This window comes from Neolamprologus brichardi, chromosome 5 (assembly GCF_056152115.1).
Source record: "Neolamprologus brichardi isolate AB-2024 chromosome 5, ASM5615211v1, whole genome shotgun sequence".
In the NCBI taxonomy this organism is placed as follows: domain Eukaryota; kingdom Metazoa; phylum Chordata; class Actinopteri; order Cichliformes; family Cichlidae; genus Neolamprologus; species Neolamprologus brichardi.
Window position 1 is genome coordinate 8811189 of NC_142108.1, and position 26822 is coordinate 8838010.

A 26822-nucleotide genomic window follows, 5' to 3' on the forward strand; every position below is an offset into this window, starting at 1 on the left:
ACTGAAGCCCAGCACAGATACAAATATCTGCTAATTAGTGCTAAGTAACAGACAAAATACCAGCCATGCCTTTGATGAGCTAAACAACATAGCAGCGCATTTTTTTGTGCTGCACTTATTTAATGCCAGCGTCAAGTGGCCAGTAGAGGAACTGCGGTTTTGGCACTTCTGTATTGGCTTTATTTGTCACACATGGAGGTTGCTGCTTGGCTTTGAAATGCTGGTAGTTAACACCTGGATGTCTTATGCAATAGGCTAATTTTTTTTCTAGGTCTAGCTTGATTTTAACTCCATGCCATCCATTTTCTTAAGTGCTGATACAGTTCAGGGTCATTGGGGGACTGGAGTCTGTCCCAGCTGTCTATAGGGGGAAACCAATATTAAGTGTGCCGGCACAGTAGATAAAATTTCATGGTCTAACCTTTGAAGAGAAATGAAAAACTATAATGTCCTGAAACAAAACAAAATAAAAGCAAACAAATGCAAATGTTTGCAGGTCCACTTTATATCTCCCAGACTTTGGAATAATTGTTCAGAAGCTCTAGTCCCATAAAATAAAGTCACATCACTTATCCACTGGAAACGTGACTCACTGTTTAGAGATTGTGGACATTATGTAATCCGAGATAACCAGGCACAAACCAGGGCATCATTCATGCGAGTTTTCTTTCATACGCCCGCATGCAGGTGACTTTGTGCGATTTCCTTCGGCTGTCTGAATGCAATTTTGTTCAAGTCCATGAGAAGCTGGAGCAGTTTGTCATTAATGAGTTTGCCACAGCAGAGAGAGGGAAAAGAGAGAGAGAAAGCCAGAGTCCCACTGCAGGCAAGATGATCGAGAGCAAGGGGGACTTCCCTGAGTCTGCTACACTGATGACATTTCCTTTGAAACCAAGTGCAAACTGCTCTGACAGCGTGGCTAATTTTACAACATCTCTTCTATCGTCCCTTCCCCTTTAATTTTCTCCCTCCACTGTCGCTTTCTCCCTCTTCTTCTCTCACCCACATCCACATAGCTAAACACACACTCGCGCACATGCACACTCTGCCTCAAGGGTTCTGTCCTTGCGATTGGGGAATCGCTGGATCTGATTGGCTAATATTCTCACCATAGGAAATCAAAAAAATCTGAACAAGAGGAATGAAGTCTCCCATGTGTACTTTATCCTTGTAGTTAAGATCTGTTTGATATAGCAAGCTAATGCTATGGGCTTTCATGAAGGCTTGCTATTTCACTGCAGAGTGTGTGATCACAGAATTATTACTTGGACTCTAAACAAAGACAGCAACAGAGTCTCACATCAACAATTTGAGGCAGTTTCGGCAGTGTGATTTAACCCACAATGTACCTAGACTAGCTAACTACACTTTTTTACATAAATTTTTATTTTGCTACCATGCTTCAACAAAGTATCTGATTACATGAGCAGCTAAATAATCTTTATTGTTCTTAATGTTAGTATTTAATGAAATATAATATAACAGATCTGCAGGAAAAAAGGATGCTCTGGTATTTAATCAACTCCTGTCTCCCAAAAATTATGTTCCCATCCAGTTATATTGCTTTCTAAATGTTGTGAGAGAATATATTTTCCCTTCTATAAAACACCTTGCAACCAGTAAACCCCCTAAAATGAGGCAGGCAGGTCAAAGGAGGCAAAATTACTGCAAATCCAGGAGATTACACTGACAAAAAGGGATTGACCATCTCTTGGATTTATGTAAACATCTGGCGTGTATTTAACACAAGTGCCTCATGCTTTAAAGTTAAGTGCAACTATATAGTGTAGAAACTACATGATATGCAGAGAGGGTAGATTCAATTGTTCATATCATGTTCGAGTGAAGTAAGTCAATAATATAGCCATGTTAAATCTCGCGACACCGCACGGGATTTCGGTCTCGCGCGCTTTGGATCGTGGTTTGAGGAAGGCATGGAGTTATAAGAGGCAGACAACTACACACACACCACGTGTATGCTATTGCTTTCTATTGTGGTTTAATCTGTCAAGGACAAAAATGTATAGACAAATTTGCATCAAGCCTTGAAATCGTAGCTTTCCTTCTTTTGTTAAGCCTGGATTGGTGGCATGGTGGTTAGCGCTGTTGCCTCACAGCAAGAATGTCCTGGGTTCCACAATCTGGCTAGTTTGAACTGGTTTCTCTCTGGGTATTCTGATTTCCTCCCACAGTTAAAGGTCCTGCAGTTGTTAGAGTTAAGTTAGGTTAATTGGTGATTCTAAATTACCCATGAATCTAAGTGCAAATGGTTGTTTGTCTCTATGTGATAGACTGGTGAGCTGTCCAGGGTGTACCCTGCCTCGTAACCTATCACTTCTGGGTTATGCCCCAGCCCCCCTGCAACCCCTATGAAGATAGGAGGATGGTAGTTGTTCAATAGATCCATTCAATTCTCATGTTAACCGGACTATAAACTTTGTTGAACATTATGTAATATAAAGACAACATGTAGTAATTAAGTGACCAAGAAGTACTGGGCTAAAAGTTATTGAATAGTGTTGAAATTAAGTGACAAAATTGCGAAGGATTAAAATATTCCAAGAGCTCAACTTACTTCATCTAAACATGTTTCAATATGAAAAAGTTGTGTTGATTTAACTCAGTTGTTTAAGTTTCTGCCAAGGCAAAACAGTTGTGTGCAACCAATGTCCACTATTGAATTAAGTATATAAAGTACATTTTTTCAGTGTAGGATTCCAGTCTGGTACAACATAGGATAATTTGGAAAGATTTAGGAAAAGACCATGGTTAGGGTTAGGGATGGATATTGATAAGATTTACCAATTCAATTTCCATTATTGATATCACTTATCAAATCGATTCCTTATCAAGTCTTTTTTAGATTCTCATCGGCTCTTTGAGATTAACCACTAGTGCTAAGCAGAAATAAAAAAAAAATTACATTCATGCAAATTAATTGTATGCTTTGGGTCAAATGTTTGTGCTTGTTTGCTGAGGTATTTCTCCTCTTTGTTGAGATCAGTGTTTGAGTCATTACTCAAAAAATAGCTGAAACACATTCATAATCATCATTTAACAATATAAATCTGAGAAATTGCCAACACTTTCACCTTGGGTTCTTGACTAGTTTAGCATTAGCATGCTCTCTGTGGATGCTTGCAAAGAACCAAAGTTTTGTTAGCAGCACAATGGATGCAGTTTTCCACTTTACCGTTTATCTCGTCCTTTTGTGCAGTAAAACAACTGCCAAGTGCCAAGTGGAACAACTGCCAAGAGAAAGTCTCTTCTCAAACCAACAAACCAACAAAAAAAACATGGCAGCACGTCTTAGGATTGCAAAGTTGCATGTGCACAAACCATAAGACTTTTGAAAGAATGTCATTTGGACAGAAAAGACCAAAGTGGTGATGTTTGACTGCAAAAAGCAGCATATTTAGGGAAACCCAAGCAGTGGTGGAGGGGCAGGGGAGGATCTACAGGGGGGCATGGGGCAGCAACTGCAATTGCCCCCCAGCTCTTATGCATATGTTAAATACATAAACAGATACAAAAACTTTTTTTGTGGAGGGTTCTCCCTCCACAGAGTTTTTCCTTCCCACTGTTGCCAAGTGCTTGAACATAGGGGGGTCGTTGGTTTGTTGTTGTTTTCTCTGTATAGTTGCAGGGTCTTTACTTTAAAATATTAAGTACCTTAAGGTGTGTGCTGTTGTGATTTGGTGCTATATAAATAGAGTGAATAATGAAACTGTGTAGTACCATGTGACACTGTTAAATTTACTTAATTGGAAGGCCTGGTAAGGACTAGATGATATTTGATTCAGTCCTTATAGTGTATTGTCTTTTTTCACAAAACTGTTTTGCTGTCTTGCTACAGTAACATGAAAGATATTGCCATATTAGGCCACAGCTGCTGAGATTAGCTCCGCAAAGCACAAAGACAAACTGTCTAAGGTAAATAAATTCATAAACTGACGTCCCTGAAATTCACCACTATACAACATATATCTCAAGTATATGTATTTATTGTAAGTGTTTGTGCTCCGCTTATATCTCAAGCTTTCTCACCCTGATTACTATACAGCAGGGGTCCCCAATCCCAGTCCACGAGGGCCGGTGTCCCTGCAGGTTTTAGATCTCACCCTGGGTCAACACACCTGAATCAAATGATTAGCTCATTACCAGGCCTCTGGAGAACTTCAAGACATGATGAGAAGGTAATTTATCCATTTAAATCAATCTGTGATGGATCAAGGACACATCTAAAACCTGCAGGGACACCGGCCCTCGTGGACTGGGATTGGGAACCCCTGCTATACAGAATCTTCTGGTAAATGTGTTTGGGGTTTTTTTTAATGTGAAACTACTTCTCTATTCTCATCAACTGGAGCAGACATTTTGACCTGCCTGGAACGGTTCAGTCTTCTTGAAGCTCTAGTTACTGACAGCACACCCATGTTGAAGAACTGAACTGCTGCTGTCTTTAAACATGTAGGGACACAACAACCTACAAATAGACACACAGTACCCGAGGGGATCCCAGATGTAGCCAATCATCTCTCAATTTTCTCACAGCATGTCACTGTAATATTTGGAATAGAGTTACAAATTAGAACTGGTGGCATTAGCGTGGACAACCAGCCACATGGTTGGTTATAAAATCAGCTCTTCATTCCTTCCCATCATGAGCTTTACTGTATGTGTGCTGAAACAACCTCATTTCATTGCCTGAGGGGGGGAAACAAAGAATAACCTGTCACACACACTGACAGGTGTCTAAACGCATCTTAGGAAACTGGAAGTATATTGTGCAGACCCAGAGAGAAAACACACCTGGGTACAGTAGCTAAAGGCCAGCGTGTGTGTATTTAGTGTGTGTGGGTGTGTGTGCAAGAGAAAGCAGGACATGGAGGAAGATAATGATTGTAGAGAGAGAATTGGGGGTATGACAGCATAAATGTGAAATGGCATATCCACAGTGTGCATTTAACTACAAACCTCACTGAACAAGTGAGTGTGTTAAAACCACAGACTGCACATTTCTGTACACATTTGATGGTTACAGCACCACTTAACAGGTGACCCTGACAACTTCACATTAATCTGGTAGCACTGTGTGCATCGGTCTATGCTATGATAACGCCTGTGTAGTTATGTATTGGCCGGGTTGGAGTGAAACGGTTGGAGCTAAGCAGGTAGCTGCTGTCTGAGGAGAAGAGAAAAGCAGTGAGAAACAGCAGAGAGAAGCAGCAAAGCAACAGTAGGAACAATCACCATTCTTCTCCTCTGCTTAAGCCTCTTTCATATTGTGACACACAGAGGAATTATAGCGCAGAGACTAGGTCAGCCACTTATCCATCTCATCCAACACAGCAACAAGCCGCAGCTCCACAGCAATTACTACTTGGCTGAAACCGCTGCCAGAACACGTTCACATCTCTGGTGCTGATGCAGACATAAGCGCGATAATAAAGCTGTGGTGCACAGCAGGTGAAACCATCCATGACTTTTGAAAGGTAATAGAGGCTATTTGTTGATTTTCATCTGAAGAGTATGAAGAGATATATGGGTGGGTTTTTTTTTTTAATCTAAACAAACAAAAAATCCCCCCCAAAAAATGCTAAAGATTTGGGGATAACAGTCACTACAAATACAGACAAAAAGCAGCAAAATAAAGAAAAGAAAAAAACTGAGTTGTTCGCCTGAGGTTAAAGCTGACTGCTCAGTTTCTGCGATGAAATGTCCCAGTCAGCCAAATTTGGTTGGATTTATATATTTCACACTCACTTGTTAATTAAACCTATCCTCATATGCCTGTGACAACACAAAGCAGTGAAACGTGATTAGATGCTGGAACAAAAGACAGGCTTTGGAAGCGTTTCTGTGTAAAATGGCATTAGGCTGGGTCTCATTTTGCACCAGTTAGATGGCGTACATAATCAGGATTAACTTTAGCACGAGGGGAGAGGGAAGCAGCGACACAGAGTGAGAAATGGGGGTCATGAGCAGAGAGGATTCACCCTCAAAGTCACTCGTTTAGCTGGCAGAGAGTCAAACTGGTGTAGTTATTGCCATATAATGAATATATGAAAAGCAAGGTTTCTATGGGAACGGTGGTTTAGGTGCACATAAGTGTTTCCCTTGTGTAAACATCCAGGCAAAAAGAAACATCCAAAACGTAATCCGTGTTTTATATTTTTGTGCCATTTTTGTTGAATTTTCTGCTGAAGGCAGAGGACACATGAGCGACAATAAATTGCACTTGTGACAGAAAATGTTGGATATGAGCATTATATGAGCTCAGTCATCATCATTGTAAAGATTTTCTGATTGTTTACCGTTCAGCTTATAAACATAAAATATTTCTGTATAAATAGAATTTCCATTTGGGAGACTTTGATAGTCTAGGAAAAAGGGTCAGTCTGCTGTTGCGAAGGACAGACGGGATTTCTTCACGCTCTCACACTTTGGTATCTGCTGTAAAGGGAGAATGCACTCAAGCTGACCATGGTTTAAATAACTTCTCTGTGTAGTGAAATGTAACCGCTTTCAGCAAAGCAAAGTGAGTTATTTAAAAAAACACCACTATCCTAAGCTTAATTATTAATATCACAGCTACATGAGAGATACAAGGATACTGTGAGGTGTTAATTTTTGTGGCATGACACCCCACTCAGGATGTAAGAGGTGCATCATGGTTAGGCACACCTCTCTACCCAGAGTGCCTGCCACCTTTCCCATCGTAGTTGGAGTAAAGGCAACGAATGAACAACATGATAACAGATTGATCCTATGTGTTGCTAGGCAACCTATCTAGCAGGCATGGAGTAACGGGGGCTGTATACTGTGGCAATGACGGCCAATTATCAGCTGCCTATCTTGTAAAGAAAGCTCAGTGCACTTTTTACCCGACATGCTGCAGTGCGTTTGCACAATGTTTACTGATGCTTGGTGTTCACTGGGTGTGTGGTGAGTGGAAATATCACTTTTTGAATGCCTCGTCTTCAACATTCACCGACAGGATCCATAACACCAAATCAGTCCCTTTAAGCATACCCCATACCTCGGTGCCTGAGAGCAGAGTGGGCTGGTGTTCTGGGAATCCATCCTACCTCAAAAAACATCCTACCCAATGTTTCTGCGCAGACAGGTTTGGCCCCTCCGATTGACATTGTGATTGACATGACATTGGCCAATCAGATGAAAGCAAGAAAAACTGGGTCAAAATTCGTACTTGTAACTTGAAACTTGAGTGCAGAGTTTCACACGTATATTTTGGCTAAGTCCACACACAAATCTTTTTTACACACACACAAATTACTTTTACACATACAAATCCTGATTTACAAGTACAAAATATTTCTATTTGAGCCCATAGTTATGGTTATGGTTAGAGGTAGGGTTAGGTTTAGTCACAAGTCACCGTAAAATTATAATACGGGTAGGACGATTTGTCAGAGTAGGATGGTTTCTCAGAACACCGGTGTTACATATCTTACAGCTCCCTCTGTTGTCCTCTTTAAGCATTGCACCTTGCAACTGCAGGCTTTTGCTGCACAGTAAAGCTGCTGCTGTGGATGAAGCACCTTTATACATTTCTACTTGGGCAGAGCTTAGTTATACAAAAATTTTACAGTTGACATTATAATCTAAAAAAAATTATATACAGATATATAGTGGGTTATTTATAGGGACAGATGACTATGAAACATGACTTTTGTCATTGCCGTTACAAACATTTATCGTTTGACGTCGAAGCTTGAGCAGCTGAAGTATTATTCTATCACAGTGAGGATCTGCTAATTGGTGTTTAGTTTACATCATAAAGCAAACATTCATGAGTGAATGATAACTGAATTGTGTGTTCCAGTGGCACACTGAGTAACCTAATGCTGACAGCACTAGAAATTCAGTTTTCCAGTAATATTAGCGCAGCTTAAAATTTGCTTATATATATATATATATATATATATATATATATATATAAATTTAATATTTCATTTTATACAAACAAGAACAAAAAAAGTATTTGCTTAGCTGACCCTAAACATTAAATTTAATATATCTTCCCCATATAGCTATTCGCCTGCTACACAGTGAACACTGGAAAAACTAAAATGCTGTGTAAGTTAATGTCTTCCTTTTAAATAAAACTGAGACATTACAATACAGAAAGGGTAGGTCTTTAATTCTTACATAAATATATCACAGAGAGATCTTGCACTAATATTTAATCAGTAACAAGCCCATTTCTTTACATCTTAAAGTGCAGCGCAGTACAAACCAAATGAAAGAATGTAGCTGATGCATGATGCATCCTGGGATATTTCGATTTGGAACAATAAATTTTCAAACGATAAATCCCACTGAATCCCAGAGCCCTGAAAATTCCCGCTGCACTGCGACGTCAGTGCCTTGCAGATCTCAGTTTTGCATGATTTAGAGTTCAGGATAATATCTTATACTGGGTCTTGTACAGCCCCTCAGCTTATCATTTGTCTCAAGCAAACTGCTGTTCTAGCTGCTCTCCGGTCTACTCCACTTAGCAGACTAGTGAGAGAGAAGGCCCCGTCCTTTCTGATTTGATGTCCCTCATGATCCAGGTGGTAGAAATATGAATCAGTTGAGTAAAAGTCACTTAAGTACACTGGGTAGCTGATCCGGCAATGCTGTGTGACATGACATGCTTACTGCTCCATGTCGTTATCATTCTGGAGCGTTTTCATTGCTAGGCCCCACAGAGTTACACTAGAGATAAACTGGCCTTCACTGGACCTATAGGGCCTGCTTGTCCCTGTGAGGGAACTGCAGTAATTGTCTGTAGGAGGCAGGTAGGGCCTCCCCGCTGGGCCTCTATCCATTGGCATGTTCCCGTTCTCAACATACGGACCATATGGCGCTTCCTGCAATACGTGGGGTTTGGCCAGCTTCGTACGATCTGTGGCAGATAGGGTTGCAGTTCTTTCCTGGTGGCCGGATGAAAGGAGGTAATGGGGAACCAGGGAGCGCAGCTCTGGAAGCGGGGTAGATCCTGGGCTCAGTTGAATGCTGGGAGGTGAAGTCTCTATATGTGGTGTTGCTTGTGGTGGCGAAGGAGCCGGCGCTGAGGATTTCTCTAACTCTGTGTGGGGCATCATAGCAGAGAAATGCTGCTCACTGGCAGCAGCAGGTTTACTGTGGCTGACAGCTTTGGGTAATGACGTGCCGCCATCTGCGCTATGTGTCTGCTCAGAGTTGACAGTGACCTGACTCTCAACTGGAGGTCCCTTGCAGTGCATGTTGCTATGTCTTCTCAACATGGCAGACCGGGTAAAGCTCTTTCCACAGGTATTGCAGATGTAAGGTTTCTCGCCAGTGTGTGACCGTATGTGACGCTGTAGGTCTCCTGAGCCAATGAAACACTTCCCTGTATTAATTCATAAGAAATCTCAAATGAATAACACCGTGTGCACATCATGTTTAAACAATGATAACATGGGGGGAAAAATGCGGTCATAGAAAAACAAGCTTTAAGAGCCTTAAAGAATATGCAGGTAAATGCCATTTACGCTTTTGGCTTTCCACTGCATTCCAAGACCAGCTGGACTTGTTAGCTAATGTAATAATATTGCAACAACTTTGGCTGTAGTGTCGATTTCGAGTGTGTCAGTACAAATTGTTGTAAAACATGGCTCTATAAGACTGAAACAATGTCTGTGAAGGGAACAGAGACAGCTGCTGTTTTGGTGTTGGGTCTACCTTTGTGGCAAAATTGTACATTGTTAATGGTAATTACATCCATCAAGGAGCCTATGTTATGTTATGCATTAAAATTATGCTTACTTCCACAAAGGTCTTTAAGGTCAACTGAATGATTTGTTGTTTGAAAATGTATAAAAAGCCTTATAACTAGTTTGGTGGGTATAGTCAGCATATAGATGAACAATAACAGTATTGAAAATATCATATCATAGCTGACCTCTGACCTCTTCTTTAAGGTCAAAAGATTAATCTACGTCAAAGGTCAAAGTGAGAATAATAAGGCTATGTAGAGCTACTGTTTCTTACAGCCATTGTTTGTATTGATGATATTTAGGAAATCATACGGGTAAATGGGGATTCTAAATATCACATTAAAGTTTGCATCCAAATATGGTGTCAAATTAGACCTCTGATCTCACATTCACATATCACATCTGGATTTCTTTCACGTTGACCCTAAAATGTGTTGATTTAACTGCACTAAAAGTACTTAAAGTGACTTTACAAAGTATTCAAAATACAATACTAGCAGTTGAATATTCTTTTTCTTTTTTGTGCATTTTGCTGTTTTTTGTTTTCAAAAATGGGAACTATTTAACCAACCAGTGTCGAGCTCCACCTAACAGTTTGGCTGCTAGGAAGTTTCTAGTCCGGACTTTTTTTTATTCCAACCTGAGAATAGATTTGATTTTCCATTACTAAAATATTGCTGAAAGTTATGTTAAATAACTGGGCCTGTTGTAGACTCTTCAAAATATTTTTTTAAATAGATTGTGACATTATAACTTACCACAGGTGGCGCAGCTATGAGGTTTTTCCCCAGCATGCCGGGCCTTGTGCTTCAGAAGCTTTCTGTGCGTGTTGAAGGACTTTCCACACTGGTCACAGGTGAACGTCTTGTCTGTAGCGTGAGTCCTTTTGTGCTCCTTTAGATTGCTCAAGTTGTTAAATCCTGAACAATAAACAGGGAACAAGAAATGCATTTTTCAATAAAAGCAGTTCAAGCTACTATTAAACATCAGCAGGAGCTCACTTTAGCAGCATGACATTACAAATTCTCAGATTGTTGTATTATCAAATGACTGACTGAGATTATTGCTCGTGCTGAGAGATGCCACAAACCTCGGCCACATATGTCACACAGATGTGGCTTCTCTCCTGTGTGCACCACTTTGTGACGTTGGACATCCCCTGATGCGGTAAAGCTGGAAAACACAGATGAATAATAAAGGACAGTAAAGAAATCATCAGTTTTGATATCTCTATATGGTAAGTGGAAAATATCATATCATGTATTTATTGGATATTATAGTATATTATGTGCTACGCACGAAAATTCTATTTTCTTTCACTTTGTTAATTACTCACAGCAGTTCCTCATTAGTGTGTTATTATGCAACTACAATTATTTATGTGTGAAGTTGAACAAGTGACAGAATAATATTAACAAGCCTGGGAAAACTTTGGAAGCACTTTTTGTCTTAGTAAAGGCAAACTCAGTTAAACCAAGAAAATGCTTAAAGTAGAGACAGGGAGATGGCAAAAGAAGACAAATGAAAATCAATCCAATTCACTTTACCTTTTCCCGCACAGCTCACAGATGTATGGTTTTTCCCCAGAATGACGCCGCAAATGTGTCTGTAAATTTCCAGCCTGTAAGACAGAATCCGTCTGACATCTGAGTTTAATATGAACATCTAAGAATAACTATTAAATTAGAAGAGCACAAAAGAAAATACCTGTGAGAAGTTTCTTCCACAAACGTTGCACTGAAAGGGCTTCTCGCCTATAACAGAACAGATCAGTTTATGCCTCATTCCTATAATTCAACCTTAAATGTGTGATTCTAGAGCCGTTAAAATCAGGAAATACCGGTATGCGAGCGCTTGTGCAGCTCCAGGTTGCTCGGGTGTTTGAAGATCTTCCCACACACCTCACAGCAGTACTGCTTGTGTCCCGATTGCTGAGCTGGCTCCGGCACAGGCTTTAGATTTTGCTCCTCTTCATTCACAGGTGGAGGACTGGGAAGCTGTGCATCTGCAGCTGTGTCTGCAACCTCATCTCTGGCTGCAGTGCTATCTTCTACAGGAGCTTCTGGTGCTTGAACCTGGACCACTGTCTCTCCTTGAAGGCTCTCCTTTGAACAGCTAAGGACAGGTTCAATAACTGATTCAGTGCACATCTCCTCCAAAGCCTTCTGAGACCGAAGATAGTTATATTTCTTCAGGTAGACGGCCTTCTTTGGGCGCATTGGCTTGTTCATTGAGGAGTCTGGGTTAGGAGTGTTTAGATTATCTGAGGGTGTGAGAGAAGAGTCAGGGTTCCTGTCCACACTCACTGATATGGAAGACTGATTAGGCTGAACTGTGTTTCCTGAGTTCACAGGGGTGCTGTTGCCTGCCTGGTTTATCGCAAGTTGACACTGCTGCTCTTCCACCACTGAAGGGCCCTGGCTTGAATTTGCACTATTGCTCTGTATTGCACTTTGTTTAAAGTACTGCTTACTGTAGAAGTTGCGGAGCTTGTACCCATGAACTAGCTGCTTTTCTACTGGTGCCTGAGAGCTGCTACCCATTTCACAGTGTGAGCTGCTGTTAGGCACAGGAATTGGCATCCTTCTGGTGTGGTCCATGTCACTGCTGAAGCCAGGCCTCTGGGATTCAGAGGGACAGGGCAGGTCAACATCGTTAGGAAGATTGCTTCCAAGCAGGCAGTCATGCTCTGAACCCAACATGCCTGAGAGCGAAAACGAAGGCATTTCCACTGGTGGAGGACAGGGCTTGAGGAAAGCATTGCACATGCTCTGCACATTCGGAACCTGCAAACACTGTGCGATATCTAGGAGTGCTTGCACATTATCTTGGTTGATATCAAGATGGGAGGTATACATGTAGTCCAATATCTGGCCAATGCCACTGACATCCTGGATAACTAGGTTGAACACGTCATTCTTCTGACTGGGGGAATTTTGGAACAAGGACCTGAAAAGATCAGAGTAATACTTAATGCATCTGGAAACCTTGAAGCAACTCGGTATGATTAACGTTTATTACAAAAGAGATAATGGCACCTGAAATAGGAGCTGAAGGCGGCCAGGACGTTTTTGTGGGCTTTGAAGCAAACACCTTTGACCACCAGCATGCAGTCACAGAGCAGACCCTGAATCCTCTGCTCCTGAAGCTGCTGGAGGAGGTAGGAGCTGTGGCTGGACAAACTGTCCATGGTTACTCAGCGGCTCCACCACTCACTCAAGTCTTCATCAAAAAGCGAGCTAAGGTGACACAAGTTTTAAAAAAACAACAACAACGAGTGATTAACCAGAGTTGTCATTTCTCCTGCCAGCGAGCCAGGAAGCGCTAAGAGCAGTTTCGAACATATGGGATTCAACAGCCGCGCAGAATCCAGTGTGCCTCTGCAGCAAGACCACCCATGCAAAAATTGGACACAAACTGCTAAGCTTAGCTACAAAGCTACGCTAGCCACCCATGTTATTAAGCGGCGTAAATCGATTGAGCACAAAATCCCGAATGCATTACATTTGCAACCGAGAACTGCTCCTCGGTACTGTGACTTATATATTATCTTAGCCCATAAAGATGGGAGTTAAACTTACATTAAAGGATTCCAACTTTTATTTGGATGATAGGTCACTTTTCGACAGGCATGATAATACGTCACTTCCTGGTGTAGCTTGAATTTCGAGTTGCTAAAAGCTAATAAATACCGTTAACCACTATACAGATATACCGTGTTAAATAATGGAACGGGTAAAGTCACTGTAAGGAGAGGACATGCTAAAAGTAACCACGTGGTTCATACTTGTAAAAAAAAAATGTTACATGAGGCTCGTTTCCACCCTGCTCGGAACTTTTCTTTGATTGCATTTGCACAGGGAAGACTAATAATGTAGCAACCAAACGGTCCGGTTTTTTTTTTTTAAAAATTTTTTTTTATTAGCAAAATCAACATACAAACAAAATGCACCATATATCATACATTCAGAAAATACAATTTTCAACCTTTGTAAGAAGAAAAAGAAGACATAAAGACGGGGTCATAAAAGTTAACAGAATATTAACTCACTAAATCAAAATCTTCCAAAAAGGAAACAAAAAATGCAGCCTTTTTCTTTTTAACGAAAGTCAAAGATTTAAACAGCAGGTTCAGGTAGTTTTTCCAGTGAAGTAAGGTTGGTTTGGTCTTAAAAAATTACATTTATGTATATATTGCTTACACAAGATTAATAGAACATTAACACCATAATTGACTTTCTTTTCCTTCAGAAACATTCCAAACAATATCATATTTAAGGTAAATGGGGTCATTTGAATCTCACTTGATTGAAGCCAGGCATGAAAATCCAACCAAAAGATTTGTATAAAACCGAAAAAAACAAAAACAAATAGATGGTCCTTTTAGTCAGGGTAAATTCATTCACCTGCACGTAAAGATCTGTTAAGATCAAAAGACAAGGCGGAGCCTATATTCTCATATAGGAAGGCAAAACACCTTTGGGATAGCATATATGGCTATGAACAGAGGTTAAAAAACCTTTATCTTTAACAAAGCGACTCTAAATTCTCAACAAAGAAATGCAAATTCAAACATAATAGAAGATTACACAGCCACGTATAATCCGAAAAATGCCACAGCAAACACTGTGAGGCAACTCCTTGAACAGTACAAAAAAAAAACATTACAAAAGAATAGTGGGAGAGATTTCAGGCAGGTCACCCAGATCGCACCACTATAGAGTCTATATGCAACATGTTGGACCTGTGTTCGGATTTGGCAGGTGTAGCACTGAGGCCTGCCCAGGAAACAAGCCCCCAAAAATCAGTGGCCTTCCCTGCTAAAACTTGCAGCTGCAAGGAACAAATGCCCCAAAAATATAAGGCCATTAGGAAATTGTCCTGCTTTAACAACTGGAGCCTGATTTCCATACGAAAACACCAAAAAACAAAAAAGACAATAACACAGCCTTGAGTAATCCAGACAGTATCAGCAGTGATGACACAGCAACCTTTACAGAAATCACAGCAGAAAACATGAAAGATGGGGGATCGGTCATTGTGAACAAAGAAATGGTTAATCAATTTAATATCGATCACGCATCAACAGAAAGAAAAATATACAGATTTTCGGTGTAAATCTGTGTGGAAGAACTTGTTATGCGGGTTGTAAAAGAATCAGGCCAGGTCATCAGTCAGGACAAGGGTGTAGATTTGGTTTTGGCATTGGTGGGGACTGAACCCTGCCCGGTTTCTTTTTTTTTTTTCCTTTTTGTCTTTGCTTCTTGATTTAAAAAAAAAAGGAGAAATATACTTGCGTACATATGCTATTTTGCATGCTTTTAAACCATTAAAAATTACAATTCATAGTTTTATATGTGAATTATATAATGTTAAATTGCTATTAAACAAATGACTGACTAAGTATTTTGGGCTTTAGTTTACTTCAGCCATAATCCATATGAATCAGGTATCATACAAAAATAAAAAATAGCTTCAAATAAAGTCATGAGAATAAAAGAATATGACTTCAAGGACTTAACAACATTAGTTCAGTTATACTACACCAACATCTCTTATACATTAGCACTAAGGGAACACTGAATGACCTGGTGGTTTTTGTCCATAAAACTACTCATCTAAGATTACCACAAAGTAACAGATCTCTTAGCAAAATTATGCAACATTTTAGGCACTATTGTTCCGATCAAGTCAGTGAGCTGGGATGTTTTACTCTAAACATGAACTACTGTTACAGCAACAGACATGGACTACTGGTGCCCCAGACAACAACTCAATGTCCACTATGTGAAGGAGCCAAACACATGCCTTCTCCTCTCGTTAACTGAGATAAACTGCTGGCATATTGGTTTTACATCTATACTGTCCAGTCTCTCCTGGTGGACCTTAGCCATCTTTTTAGTCTTCTGGTGCGCGTACTTCAAGCGTGCAGACCCTGAATTGGGACACAGCCTTATAGTGTTGGGTTGCCTTTGCTGGTTGTCGGTCTGTCTCCATTAGTTGGCGTTCTCTGCATCTCCCTGCTTCTCATCCCGTGTTTCTCCCTGCATGTTATCATTTCAGGTTTGTTTATTAATTGCCCCAGTTTAGGTAATGTCTTAGTTCTGTCCTCGCCATCCTTGCTTTTGTTTTCTTTCACCTTCTGTAAATAAAGCTCACTCGCATCTCAGCCAGTGCCTGCATCTTGGGTCCTTTTCTCACAACGCCACATGGCTTGCCCCGCACACCGACAGGACTGTAGCCAGCTCCACATGTCAATCCAGAAGCAGTGCACTGATTCACAGTAGAAAAACAAGTGATCCAGATTTTCAATGTTATTTCCACAAAATTTACACACATCTCTTTTACTTTAGGGCAGGGGTAGGCAACTCCAGGCCTCGAGTGCCGGTGTCCTGCAGGTTTTAGATGTGTCTTTGATCCAACAGAGCTGATTTAAATGGCTAACTCCTCAACATGGCTGTATCCCAATTCAGGGTCTGCAGCCTTAAAGTACGCAGCCTTAACGGTCCACAAGGGCCGCATACTCAAAGACCGCTAAGGCCGGAAGTGCGAGGCTTGTGAAATGGGACGGTCTAGCCTCCGTCGAGCTTCCCAGGTTGCCTAGCAACCATGACAGCTGGAAACGTTTCATACAGCTTTGTTTGACAGAAATGAAGGAGAAAATCTTTTGTTCATTTGTTTGTTTGTTTCTACATGAGCTTTGATCATTCTCTGTAAGATTAAGGTCAGCTATTGAACGGCGTATATTTTAAAGTAAAGGCTTTAAAACCAAGTTAGTACAAACGTCACTAATGTCACATAACTTTGGCCAACAGTAATGTTTTAATGTTCTTCGTTATTAAACATTTGAACATAAATAAGTGACATGATATTCATTACTTACTTAAAGTTTACTCTTCGGGCGCCCCTCATCCGCCGTTTTTTTCGGCAAAATTATCCACACCCACCGCCGCGCTATGCATTCTGGGATATGTTGGGCCACGAAGTCTACACCGCCACGTCCTTAAAATTCAGGGAAATGAAGGACACATTTGAGGGCCGCATTTCGAGCAGCCTTCGAATTGGGACAGCCTTCGTCGCGTCGCGGTGACATAATCGGCCTTAAAATGCGGCCTTTAAGGCTGCAGACCCTGAATTGGGATACAGCCCATGTCTTGACGTTCTCCAGAGGCCTGATAATGAACTAATCATTTGATTCAGATGTGTTTACCCAGGGTGAGATCCAAAACCTGCAGGACACTGGCACTCGAGGCCTGGAGTTGCCTACCCCTGCTTTAGGGGAAAGAGGAAGTGAGACATACTTTCTTCTTATCGCCTTAACCTCCATGGTCTCAAATTCTTTAAGAATATAATTTCTTTTAACCGGATTAAGACAAATTTCATTTATCAAAACATTCCTGATCACCTTGTTTGTAAACCTGCTGTCACCAAATTCAACTCAGTCCAGTAAATATTTTAGAGTGCACAATATCTTCTTTGATCATTGATCTCATAGGGGCTGGGATGGCTTTTATTAGTGATTTATATCTCTTAGCAGTGCATCAAACTTCTCACAGAATGTCTCATGTTTTAATGAGACCCCATTCTCAACCATAAAATGAGCTACAGCCCAAATCCCTTTAGATCTCCATTCATCCATGTACACAGATTTCCTACACAGACAGACATACCTGTTGTTCCATATAGGGGTATCGTGAGGAGTAAAGTTATGTTTATAAATTAATTTCCAATAAAGAAGGACCTGCTGAAGGAAAGCTGAGAGTTTAACAGGTAACGAACTGCAAACAAAGTCATAACGTAACAAAACGTCTGTTCCACCCATTTTGCCAAAAATCATATTGGGAATAATGTTCCAAAATGAATTTTTGTTCCCAATGAAAGATCTTAACCATTTCAATTTTAGTACATCATTCATAACATCAAAGTCAATGGCATTAGCCCCACCCTCTTCATAGTTTTTAATCACATCATTTTTCTTTATATAATGACATTTGTTCCTCCATATGAACCTAAAATTAAGATTTTTTTGGAGATGTGGACAGAGAAAAGGCTGGATAGACGGTCCATTTTGGTTAGCAGAATCCTCCCAAATAAAGTTATGTCCCTCTGCAACCACCTGTTTAAAATTGACTTACATTTTTCTATATTGGCACAGATATTCTTATTTTCCTTGGAAATTACAATGCCCAGATACTTCACCTCTTTTTTGATCTGTATATTACTTATTGACTGCAGGGGACACTCATGCAGAGCCAGTATTTCACATTTATAAATATTCAGCTGTAGGCCAGAAGCTTTGGAGAAGCTGTAAAGCTAAAGGAATCTAGTCCTAATTTTTTAAAAACAGGGTGGTATCATCTGCCACCTGACTGATTATTATCTGTTCACCCATCACAGTTAGCCCATCAATGTGACTGTTTTTAATCAGAATAGACAACAGTTCAGCAACCATTATGAACAGAAGTGGTGAGCTGCTACATCCCTGCCTTATTCCTCTATTGACCTCAAACATTGAACACGTACCATTCTAGCAAAACGGAGCTGTTGTTGTCATTATATAACATCTCTATAACATTCATAAATTCCTCTCCAAAACCAAAAGACTGCTTTTAAGAGTTTTTAATATGAACATATGTTCAACTGAGTCAAATGCTTTATAAAAATCCAAGAACATGATGTATCCCCTCTCTTGGATTTTTTTCACTTTATTCAAGGAGGTCCAAAACCAGGCTAATGTTATTATGAATTAGTCTTCCTTTCAAAAGACCTGATTGTGTTTCACTGATAATATTTGAGATGCCTTTCTTTAGCCTCTCAGATACAGCTCCAGACAGGATCTTATAGTCAGTGTTTAGTAAGGTGATGGGTCTTAAATTGTCTAAAATTCTTTTGTCCTTACCTGATTTAGGGACCAGGGTAATCAACCCTTGTTTCATGCTTGGCATCAGTTCTTTCTTCTCTATAGATTCTTTTAATGCATCAAATAATAAGGTTCTTAGGTCCTTCCAGAAGAATTGATAAAAATTGGCAGTGAGTCCATCTGTCCCTGGGGACTTTTTTAATGCTATTTTCATGACCATAAATCCAGTTCCTCAATTTTAAGCTCTGCATCACACAGATCTTTAAAAGGTTTGTCAATACATGGGATAAGCTTATGAATCTTATTAAAGAAACTATCAGCATCAGCTGCTGAATATTCTGAGGAGTACAGCTTGGAATAGAAAGTGAAGACTTCCCTTTCAATCCCTCTGAAATCTTAACATTCAGTCCCATTTATCAACAAGCTTGTGATTAAATTTCTCTGCTGTTGACATTTTTCCAGCTTACTAAAATATGATGAGTTTTTTTCACCTGCCTCAATCCATTTGGCTCTCGATCTTATAATGGCACCCTGGGCTTTCTCAAGGTAAAGATCACCTGATTTAGTTTGTAACTCCATCAATTTATTTATCTCTCCTATGTTTAGTCTTTACTACAGCACTGAGTTTTTTCATGAAGTAAATTACTTTTATATTCTCATTTTTCTCTGTTCAACTATTTCTTTCAGTGGTTCACTGATGAACCTTTAAAGGTTCCCCAAAGAACCATTTCTTGATGGTTCTTTGGGGAACCTTTAATGGTTTTTCAAAGAACCTTTTTTAAAATGGTTCTTTTAAAAACATTTTAATGAACCATTTTAAATCTTTCAAAATAAAATGTATGATAAATTAAATTTGAGTAGGGTAAAATAAATATGAGCACATAGACATATATATCAATGGTTTATTGCCATTTCGAAGTATACCAAAAAAGGCATTTTAAACCTCAGCACAACATCACTACTAATACATCTCACATATTAGTCATTTAAACAGTAATAATTAAATATATGTTTACTAGACTATAAATAAATACATATAAAAAACTATACTAAGATAACACAACAATTAATACATGTAATTTTTAATTAATAAAACATCAGAAAGTGATAAAAAAACACTTTAGAAATAGCAATAGCTTCATAACAGACCAATAAATCAACACATTTTCATCAGCAGATGTTTGCATATTTAGTAAAAATATTTCAACAACAAGTTTTTGATTAAAATGATCAATGAACTTCAGCCTCACCTTATGTAAGGTAAGTTTCGTGCTGGAGTCATGGTTCTTTGTTAGGCCAGTTTAGGAGAATGTCTCTGACGTATGTATCATATCAAACATATGTCATATCAAAACAACCCCACGCCTGCAGTTGTTTCAGTTTTTTGCAGGTGTTTCCTGTCAGCTGGTCAACCTCACTCAGGTGGACATGCATATCAGCCAACCAAACAACAAGCTCCCCCCTTTGTGCTTCAAACCCTCCCACTTTGAGACAAGGAGCTGAGAGAGAGAGAAAAAAGAGTCAATTAAAAGAAAAGAGAAAAGGTCTGACTCACATACCTGCAGTCGACCTGTGATGAACTCCAGTTTGGCGTTCATATCATCCCAGCAGCGGCTGCACTCCCTCGACAATGTCAGCAGCCGAGCCTGCATGGTGCCCTGGAAGAGCCAGGGTAATGTTCGACTCCTCCTGGTCAGGATCTCCAGCTGGATGAGCCAAGGTCTCGCCTCCCGCCGCAGCCTCTGAACACACAAACAAAAATTCCATCTGAAGCAGGAGGTGCAGATTTTTTTTGCTGTTCTTTTCTAAATCCAGGCTTGATCACGTGGAGGTATTTGGAAAACTTTTTTGGCCAGCAGATGACTGTTGTCTTGCAGAAATAAGAACTGCAACCCAAATCAAATGTATGTGATACACAATCAATTCACAAGAACACATTATAAAAGAAAGTCCCGTTGTTGCCTGATTTTAACTGAATTCTTCATCAAAACAGGGTGACAGAATTAAAACGAGTGTTTGCAGCAAATGTCAGCACAAAGCCTCACTTTGTACAAGCCTGCTATTAAAGTTATTAAAGACGACTTTCTTGTTTTCAAGGCACAACTTGGACCTGCTGTACGAATCTTATGGATACACACTAAATGAAACAATAGTGTGCACGACTCCAGATTCTGATCCCTCGTTCTCTCCTGGACTGAGACAGCTCTGAATAGCTGGAGTTTAATCTGGTGACAGCAGGTTTGTAAATAAGGTAATCAGGAATATTTTGATAAATGAAAGTTGTCCTACTCCGGTTAAAAGAAATTATATTCTTAAAGAATTTGAGACCATGGAGGTTAAGGCAATAAGAAGAAAGTATGTCTCACTTCCTCTTTCCCCTAAAGTAAAAGAGGTTAACTTTCATTGGGTTAGGGGTGTACAAAATGTACACACATCTAAGTAAAATTTCCGTCTTAAATATTCATTGGGTTGGGTAAATCTCATTTATGATTTTAAAGTAAAAGAGGTTAACTTTAAACTGATAAATGAGATTTACCCAACCCAATGAATATTTAAGACGGAAATTTAACTTAGATGTGTGTACATTTTGTGGAAATGACACTGAAAGTCTGGGTCACTTGTTTTTCTACTGTGAATCAGGTTACTGCTTCTGGATTGACATGTGGAGCTGGCTGCAGTCCAGGGGAATTCAGTTACCCCATTTGACGGTGACTGTAATAAAATTTGAAATGCTTGCTGAGAATGCAGATTTTGACTTGATGATTAGAACGGTTTTGTTACTGGGAATTTTTTTTATTCACAAATGCAGATACTTTAAAACTAAACCATGTATAAACGGATGGCTGAGTGACTTTAAACTTTGAGCTAAGTCGCTGAAACTTGTGAATAACAAGTAAGCCTGTAAAGTTGTTGTATTATTTAAAAAGTTTAATCTATGTTAAAAGGAAACCTCCCTATTTAATGATCATGATTGTCCCTTTTTAAATTCATATTATTTGTGCCTTTGGTTTCAAATCCTACAATGACAGTTTAAATTTTTTTTATTTTGTCTTCATTGTTTTCTCTTATCTCGTTGTACCGCTCAATGGAGGATATTTAGATGTTTGAATTAACGATGGTGCTTCACATGTTATATTGCTGTTTATAAATAAAGTTCATTTAAAAAAAAGAAAAAGAAAAAGACAGCTCTGCCTCTTTTTCGACTGCCCGGGACATTTAAACAATGGATACCTCCGTATATAAACAAATTCATGCTTTTCTCCCTTTCTTGAATAACAGCGCGGTAAAATAAGAAGAATGGTGCCCAATTAATTACAGACTTAATAATACAGATTTAATAATATGTCACGTGAAGATTAATCAGACAGATTAACTGTTTACTGACAATTGACAGTGATGGCGGATATCATCATCACTATTCCAATCAATCCTCTCCACACAGACAATCATAAACACACTCGACTATCACTAAATCAAATTTAACGCATACACAAACACGATTTGTAATGACGCTAGTTCAGTTTACAATAGTGCTCATTCGCTCGGTCAGCAAGTGGCGGTATCCTCTTACACTGGGGAGTAAACTGCCATTAAACGAAACAGGAGAAGAAGAGAACATCTGCACATGCGCAGTATGGATCGGGGAGTCCTGATCCGTAACTATCTTTTTTTTTAAGTTTTTGTTTACATTATATCGAAATGTTTCATCACTGCAAACATTTTAAAAGATTATTATTATTGTTAACATCTTAACAGATATTCTGACCCGTAACTATCGTAAAATGCTTAGAGCGGAAGTAGTAGCCTTTCGCACATGCGTGGTACCCATCAGGTTTCCGGTACGGGTAGTGGTACCCTAATGTGTGTTTGGAAAAGTTTGGAATATAACGAAGCCGCTGAACGTTTGCGCTCAAATGCGATTTTGAGGCAACTGATTTAATCCGTCGGCTCACACCGCTTTGACCTCCACTTTTCCCAGGAGAGGGTTTGTTTTTGTAGTGTTTTACAGTTTTAGGGGACCCAGGTCTGCCGCCGTTCTTTGGCTAACGTTAGCTCGTATCAGCGCTGTCACATGCGTTCAGCTTTTGCATGAGAGTTTAACCGACTCCGGTTTATAGGTCGGTGCCGCAGAGTGTAGGCCGGTTCAGTTTTGACCGTTATCGCTGCACTCTAGCCAAACAGGAGAGTCTTTGAATATGGTGTTTTTCACCTGCAACGCTTGTGGGGAGTCCCTGAAAAAAGCTCAGGTTGATAAACATGTAAATATCTGCCGGGGCTGCCAGGTGCTGTCCTGCATCGACTGTGGAAAAGACTTCTGGTAATTAATGACTGTTCACTGCTAGCCCAGGCTAACAGGCGCTAGATCAGCCTCGGTGCTAACGATTTGTGTGTGTTTGTCTACTAGGGGCGATGACTACAAAACCCACATTAAATGCATCAGTGAAGATCAGAAGTATGGAGGCAAAGGCTACGAGGCGAAAACAAACAAAGGAGATGTGAAACAGCAGCAGTGGATCCAGGTAAGATTCAGGGAAGAAAAATAAAAACTCTGCAAAGCTTTCGGATCACTTAGGAAAGCCAACTGTTCTACCTTTATGTCCTTTTACTGAAGAAAGTCCACGAAGCCATGAACAAACCTGGAGTCAGTGCAAAGCTAAGAGATGTCCTCCAACAAGTCAGTACTTACGATAACGTACCGAGAAAGAAGGCCAAGTTTCAGGTTAGTATTACTTAAAACTGTACAAAGTAATCAGTTTTCACGTTAATGTTGATTCACTGTCACATTTTTCTTTTCTCATCAGAACTGGATGAAAAATAGTCTCAAAATACCAAACCCCAGTCTGCAGGAGGAAGTGTGGAATATACTTGCTGCAGCGGATAACGTAAGTTAGGCTTGTTAGTTCTCATGTTTTTAGTCTGTGAATGTGTGCTTATTAAATTTGAATGTTACCAGGAAATGAGTGGAAGCAAACTGCTCCTTTTAACATCAAGTATGCCATAAAAATAAAGAGTCTAGCATGTTTACAATAGCTGTAGTGATTGTCTTTAACTGCCACTCTCTGACAGACTTCAGAGCCCCCACAGCCAGCTCAGCAGACAGAGGCTGAAGTCAAAGTACACACTAATGGAAAAGAAGAGCCGAATGGCCACCCAAGTAATGAGGGAGAGAAGAAGAAAAAACTGAACAAACGGGAACGCAAAGAGGCCCGACAGCAGAAGAATGGGAAAGCTACAAAAGGTGCTGAAAATACAGTCGCACAAGAGCTGGAGAAAGAAATGGTGGGCAAAAAGAAAAAGGACAGAAAGAGAAAACAGCTCTCTGAAGAACCCAGTGATGATGATAACAACTATGGCACTGAAAATGAGACATCAAGCAAGAAAACAAAGGGTGAGTCAAGATTTCTGAAGTGCTGGACATTATCTGTTACTGTCATGGTTAAACTGAGTTTAGGTATTCTCTAACACTCAAGCATAGATTGGGGATGTTTACATCAGCGGCTTTGTGAAGTCTGATCAGATTTGTTTTTTGTTTTTTTTAAAGTGTGTGTGTATTTCAACATTTATTAGATAACTCTGTTATCATCCTTTTCCAGTTGATGAAGAAACGGAGGATGCTGATGATCAAGAGGAGACTGAGGATCAAGCTGCTGCTAAAGGTATGGTGGAGCTAGCAATGACTAAGATTGCCCTGCTTTATTAAATGATTAGGCAGTGATTAGGCAGCAGAGGTCAGTGTTGCCTCTTTTGTTCAGAGTGAGAAAGTGACCCTTGGTGATTAGTGTCTGTACTGAAAGCTGATTTCTGTTTCTCATCAGGTAAATTTAACTGGAAGGGGAACATCAAGGCAGTACTGAGAGAGTCACCTGACCAGGAAATGTCAGTGAAAAAACTCAGAAAGAAGGTGAGCCATGAAGTGTTTTCATTGCTATATGAAATGAGGATGTAGTTGTTTATGGTAAATGGCCTGTAATTGTATAGCGCTTTACTAGTCCCTCAGGACCCCAAAGCGCTTTACACATTCAGTCATCCACCCATTCACACACACATTATTTGTATATCAAACTCTTAAAGTTTCAAAGATCTATAATCTTTTATTAACACTTAAGTAAAAGCTTGCTCATGTTTTTCAGATTTTGGCTGCCTACTATTCCTACACTGGTGATAGGAATTTTAAGAAGGAGGAAGAAGTGCTAGCACTTTTCAACAACAAGATCAACAAAAATCCAAAGCTTAGAGTTTTGAAAGATAGAGTTAGACTTGTAAAGTAGACTCCTTCATCTTCTCCTTTTGACATATTGCATAGATTTTTTTTAATTTCAAAGCCATCATTGTCTTATTGTTGTCTTTTAATACAGTTGACATGATGTTGAAGATAAAATGTTTTTACCACCGATTTAAGTGTCTGGTTCCTGTTTGACTTAAAAACTTTAGTACTGTTTAATGTATGACAATTGTGATAGATGGCTCCTCTGTTACGCATTCCAAGCTCGCGGTAAGGCTGGGAAATGGCACCTTATCTGTGGGATTGGATGTTCGAGTGGGGGAAGGGTAACGGGAGAGGTGCACCTGAGGTGAATTAGACTCTCACACGGGACGAAGTTAATGCACATTCCTCGGCACCCCGAACGGGGCTCACTTGGCCAGGGATACAGAAGCCCCATAGAGGCAAGACGCTTGGTGTCAGCCTCAGGTGAAGTTTTAATGCTGTCTGATTTTGCACGACTAGAATGAGCAGTCTCTTTACCCTGTACGCACACGCAGACACACACACAAACAGGAGGAAATCTGCCCAGCTTTATGAAGCTCAGCTAATCCCAGCAGGTTTAACACTGATGCTCATTCATCACACTGCTTACCTTGTAATTGTATATTACATACTTTGGGCTTTAGTCAAGCTGTAACTGAAGTTTGGTAGTATTAAAATGATGTTTTCTGGTCCACCTGGGCTCAGCAGAACTTAATTCTGTTGATTTAATCCAGACCCCCCAGAATGCTGAAACTACATCTTCACTGCAAAACAAATGCATTCATTCAAGCCTTAATCTGCTGTATATGATTAATAACATGCCATTGGTATCAAAGTGAAATTATGAAACGTACAGCTCTGTGTAAAATGTTATTTATATTTTACTTACAAAGAGCCAGACTTCCTCAAAAAAACTTTTAAGTGGTCTTGAGCAATAGTTCTTACAGTCTTAGTTTTTCTTTGGACATTTACTGCATTTCATTTATTTTCAGTCTAGTCTGTATAGCTCTCCATTTTCTTTCACTGATCTATGAATTATTCAAGCGTAGAAAAGCTACCTAACTCAAGGAATTTCCAGATGTTGTTCCTGCACAGGTAGCTTAAAAAAGGAACCAATTTTTATATTGTGTTTTTGGGGACTTTGTAATCAGCAGGCTGTCCAGAAAAACCCAGTATAATCCATTCCTGGGTATGTGATCTACAAAATGCAGAAAATAACAAGGTTTCAAAGACAAAATAACATTTTTGCATGAATAAAGTGTCTGCCAAAAAGAAAAGTTGGCATAGATTGACATGGTGTGCGATGTAGGTGAAGGATTTTAATATACTGGAATAGAAAAGAAAATGGCATCTGTTGCAGATGCGAAAGCCACCCTTAAGAATGAGAAAAAAACCAGCAAAGACTTGACACAGGAGCGAAAAGATGCATCTGGCCTAGTAGTTTTTGTTGAAGCCTCATCACAAATGGTCACTAAATGGCTCTGTCATGATTTGGGGTTCCATTTCAGCCAGCCTTGTTTGGAGATCGTTTAAAATTATTGGATTTAAGAACATAGAATAGTACCATCAGATTTTGATCCACCAGGCAGTACAATTTGGAAAGTATCTGATTAGAAAAGGTTTCATTTTGCAGCATGAAAATGATCCCAGACACACTGCCAATGCAGTAAAAGCAGACCGGGAAAGAAAAACAAACAAACAGTGAAACACTATCAGTCATGGATTGGCCTCTTCAGATTGGGTGGCTCAAGAGTTTTGCACAGAACTAAGTTTTTTTTTTTTTTTAAACTTATTTATTTTTGGTTCATAAAATTGTGATACAAGTGTCACATCCATACGATGTTCAGCACTGTTACACAGTTTTATTTCAGTGAGGTATTTTAATATATTTTGATAAGAGGAGTCATTTCATTTTCCCTAAAGATGATTAAATGCAGGAGTTGTGCAGTTATGTGATTTCAAT

General features: G+C 39.7%; 2 protein-coding genes across 3 annotated transcripts; one reads left to right on the top strand and one right to left on the bottom strand.

Annotated features, from left to right (window-relative positions):
* Positions 1-8145: 8145 nt before the first annotated feature.
* Positions 8146-13469, bottom strand: zbtb49 (zinc finger and BTB domain containing 49). Of its 2 annotated transcripts, none has more exons than XM_006784595.3 (8): positions 13334-13469; positions 12791-12991; positions 11593-12701; positions 11460-11506; positions 11300-11373; positions 10843-10925; positions 10511-10672; positions 8146-9385 (listed from the first exon to the last, which is right to left on the bottom strand). In XM_006784595.3, the coding sequence occupies exons 2-8, from the start codon at positions 12940-12942 to the stop codon at positions 8667-8669; spliced, it is 2346 nt and encodes a 781-aa protein (XP_006784658.2). In that variant the 5' UTR covers positions 12943-12991; positions 13334-13469; the 3' UTR covers positions 8146-8666. The 2 variants fall into 2 exon arrangements, with proteins under 2 accessions (XP_006784658.2, XP_006784657.2); XM_006784594.3 differs by having other exon boundaries at positions 11300-11391.
* Positions 13470-22414: 8945 nt separating this feature from the next.
* On the top strand, positions 22415-25006 carry lyar (Ly1 antibody reactive homolog (mouse)). The gene is made up of 8 exons (XM_006784593.3): positions 22415-22930; positions 23018-23132; positions 23225-23332; positions 23415-23495; positions 23680-24001; positions 24207-24269; positions 24429-24514; positions 24744-25006. The coding sequence occupies exons 1-8, from the start codon at positions 22809-22811 to the stop codon at positions 24879-24881; spliced, it is 1035 nt and encodes a 344-aa protein (XP_006784656.2). The 5' UTR covers positions 22415-22808; the 3' UTR covers positions 24882-25006.
* Positions 25007-26822: the final 1816 nt, after the last annotated feature.

Bases quoted from the DNA above. Each gene is read 5' to 3' on its own strand.
- zbtb49 (XM_006784594.3), bottom strand. From the start codon at position 12,942: ATGGACAGTTTGTCCAGCCACAGCTCCTACCTCCTCCAGCAGCTTCAG. The intron at 12,702-12,790 runs GTGCCATTATCT...TGATCTTTTCAG, and splicing joins GCCTTCAGCTCCTATTTCAG to GTCCTTGTTCCAAAATTCCC. The intron at 10,673-10,842 runs GTTTGTGGCATC...TTTATTGTTCAG, and splicing joins GTGTGACATATGTGGCCGAG to GATTTAACAACTTGAGCAAT.
- lyar (XM_006784593.3), top strand. From the start codon at position 22,809: ATGGTGTTTTTCACCTGCAACGCTTGTGGGGAGTCCCTGAAAAAAGCT. The intron at 23,133-23,224 runs GTAAGATTCAGG...CTTTTACTGAAG, and splicing joins AACAGCAGCAGTGGATCCAG to AAAGTCCACGAAGCCATGAA. The intron at 24,002-24,206 runs GTGAGTCAAGAT...ATCCTTTTCCAG, and splicing joins ATCAAGCAAGAAAACAAAGG to TTGATGAAGAAACGGAGGAT.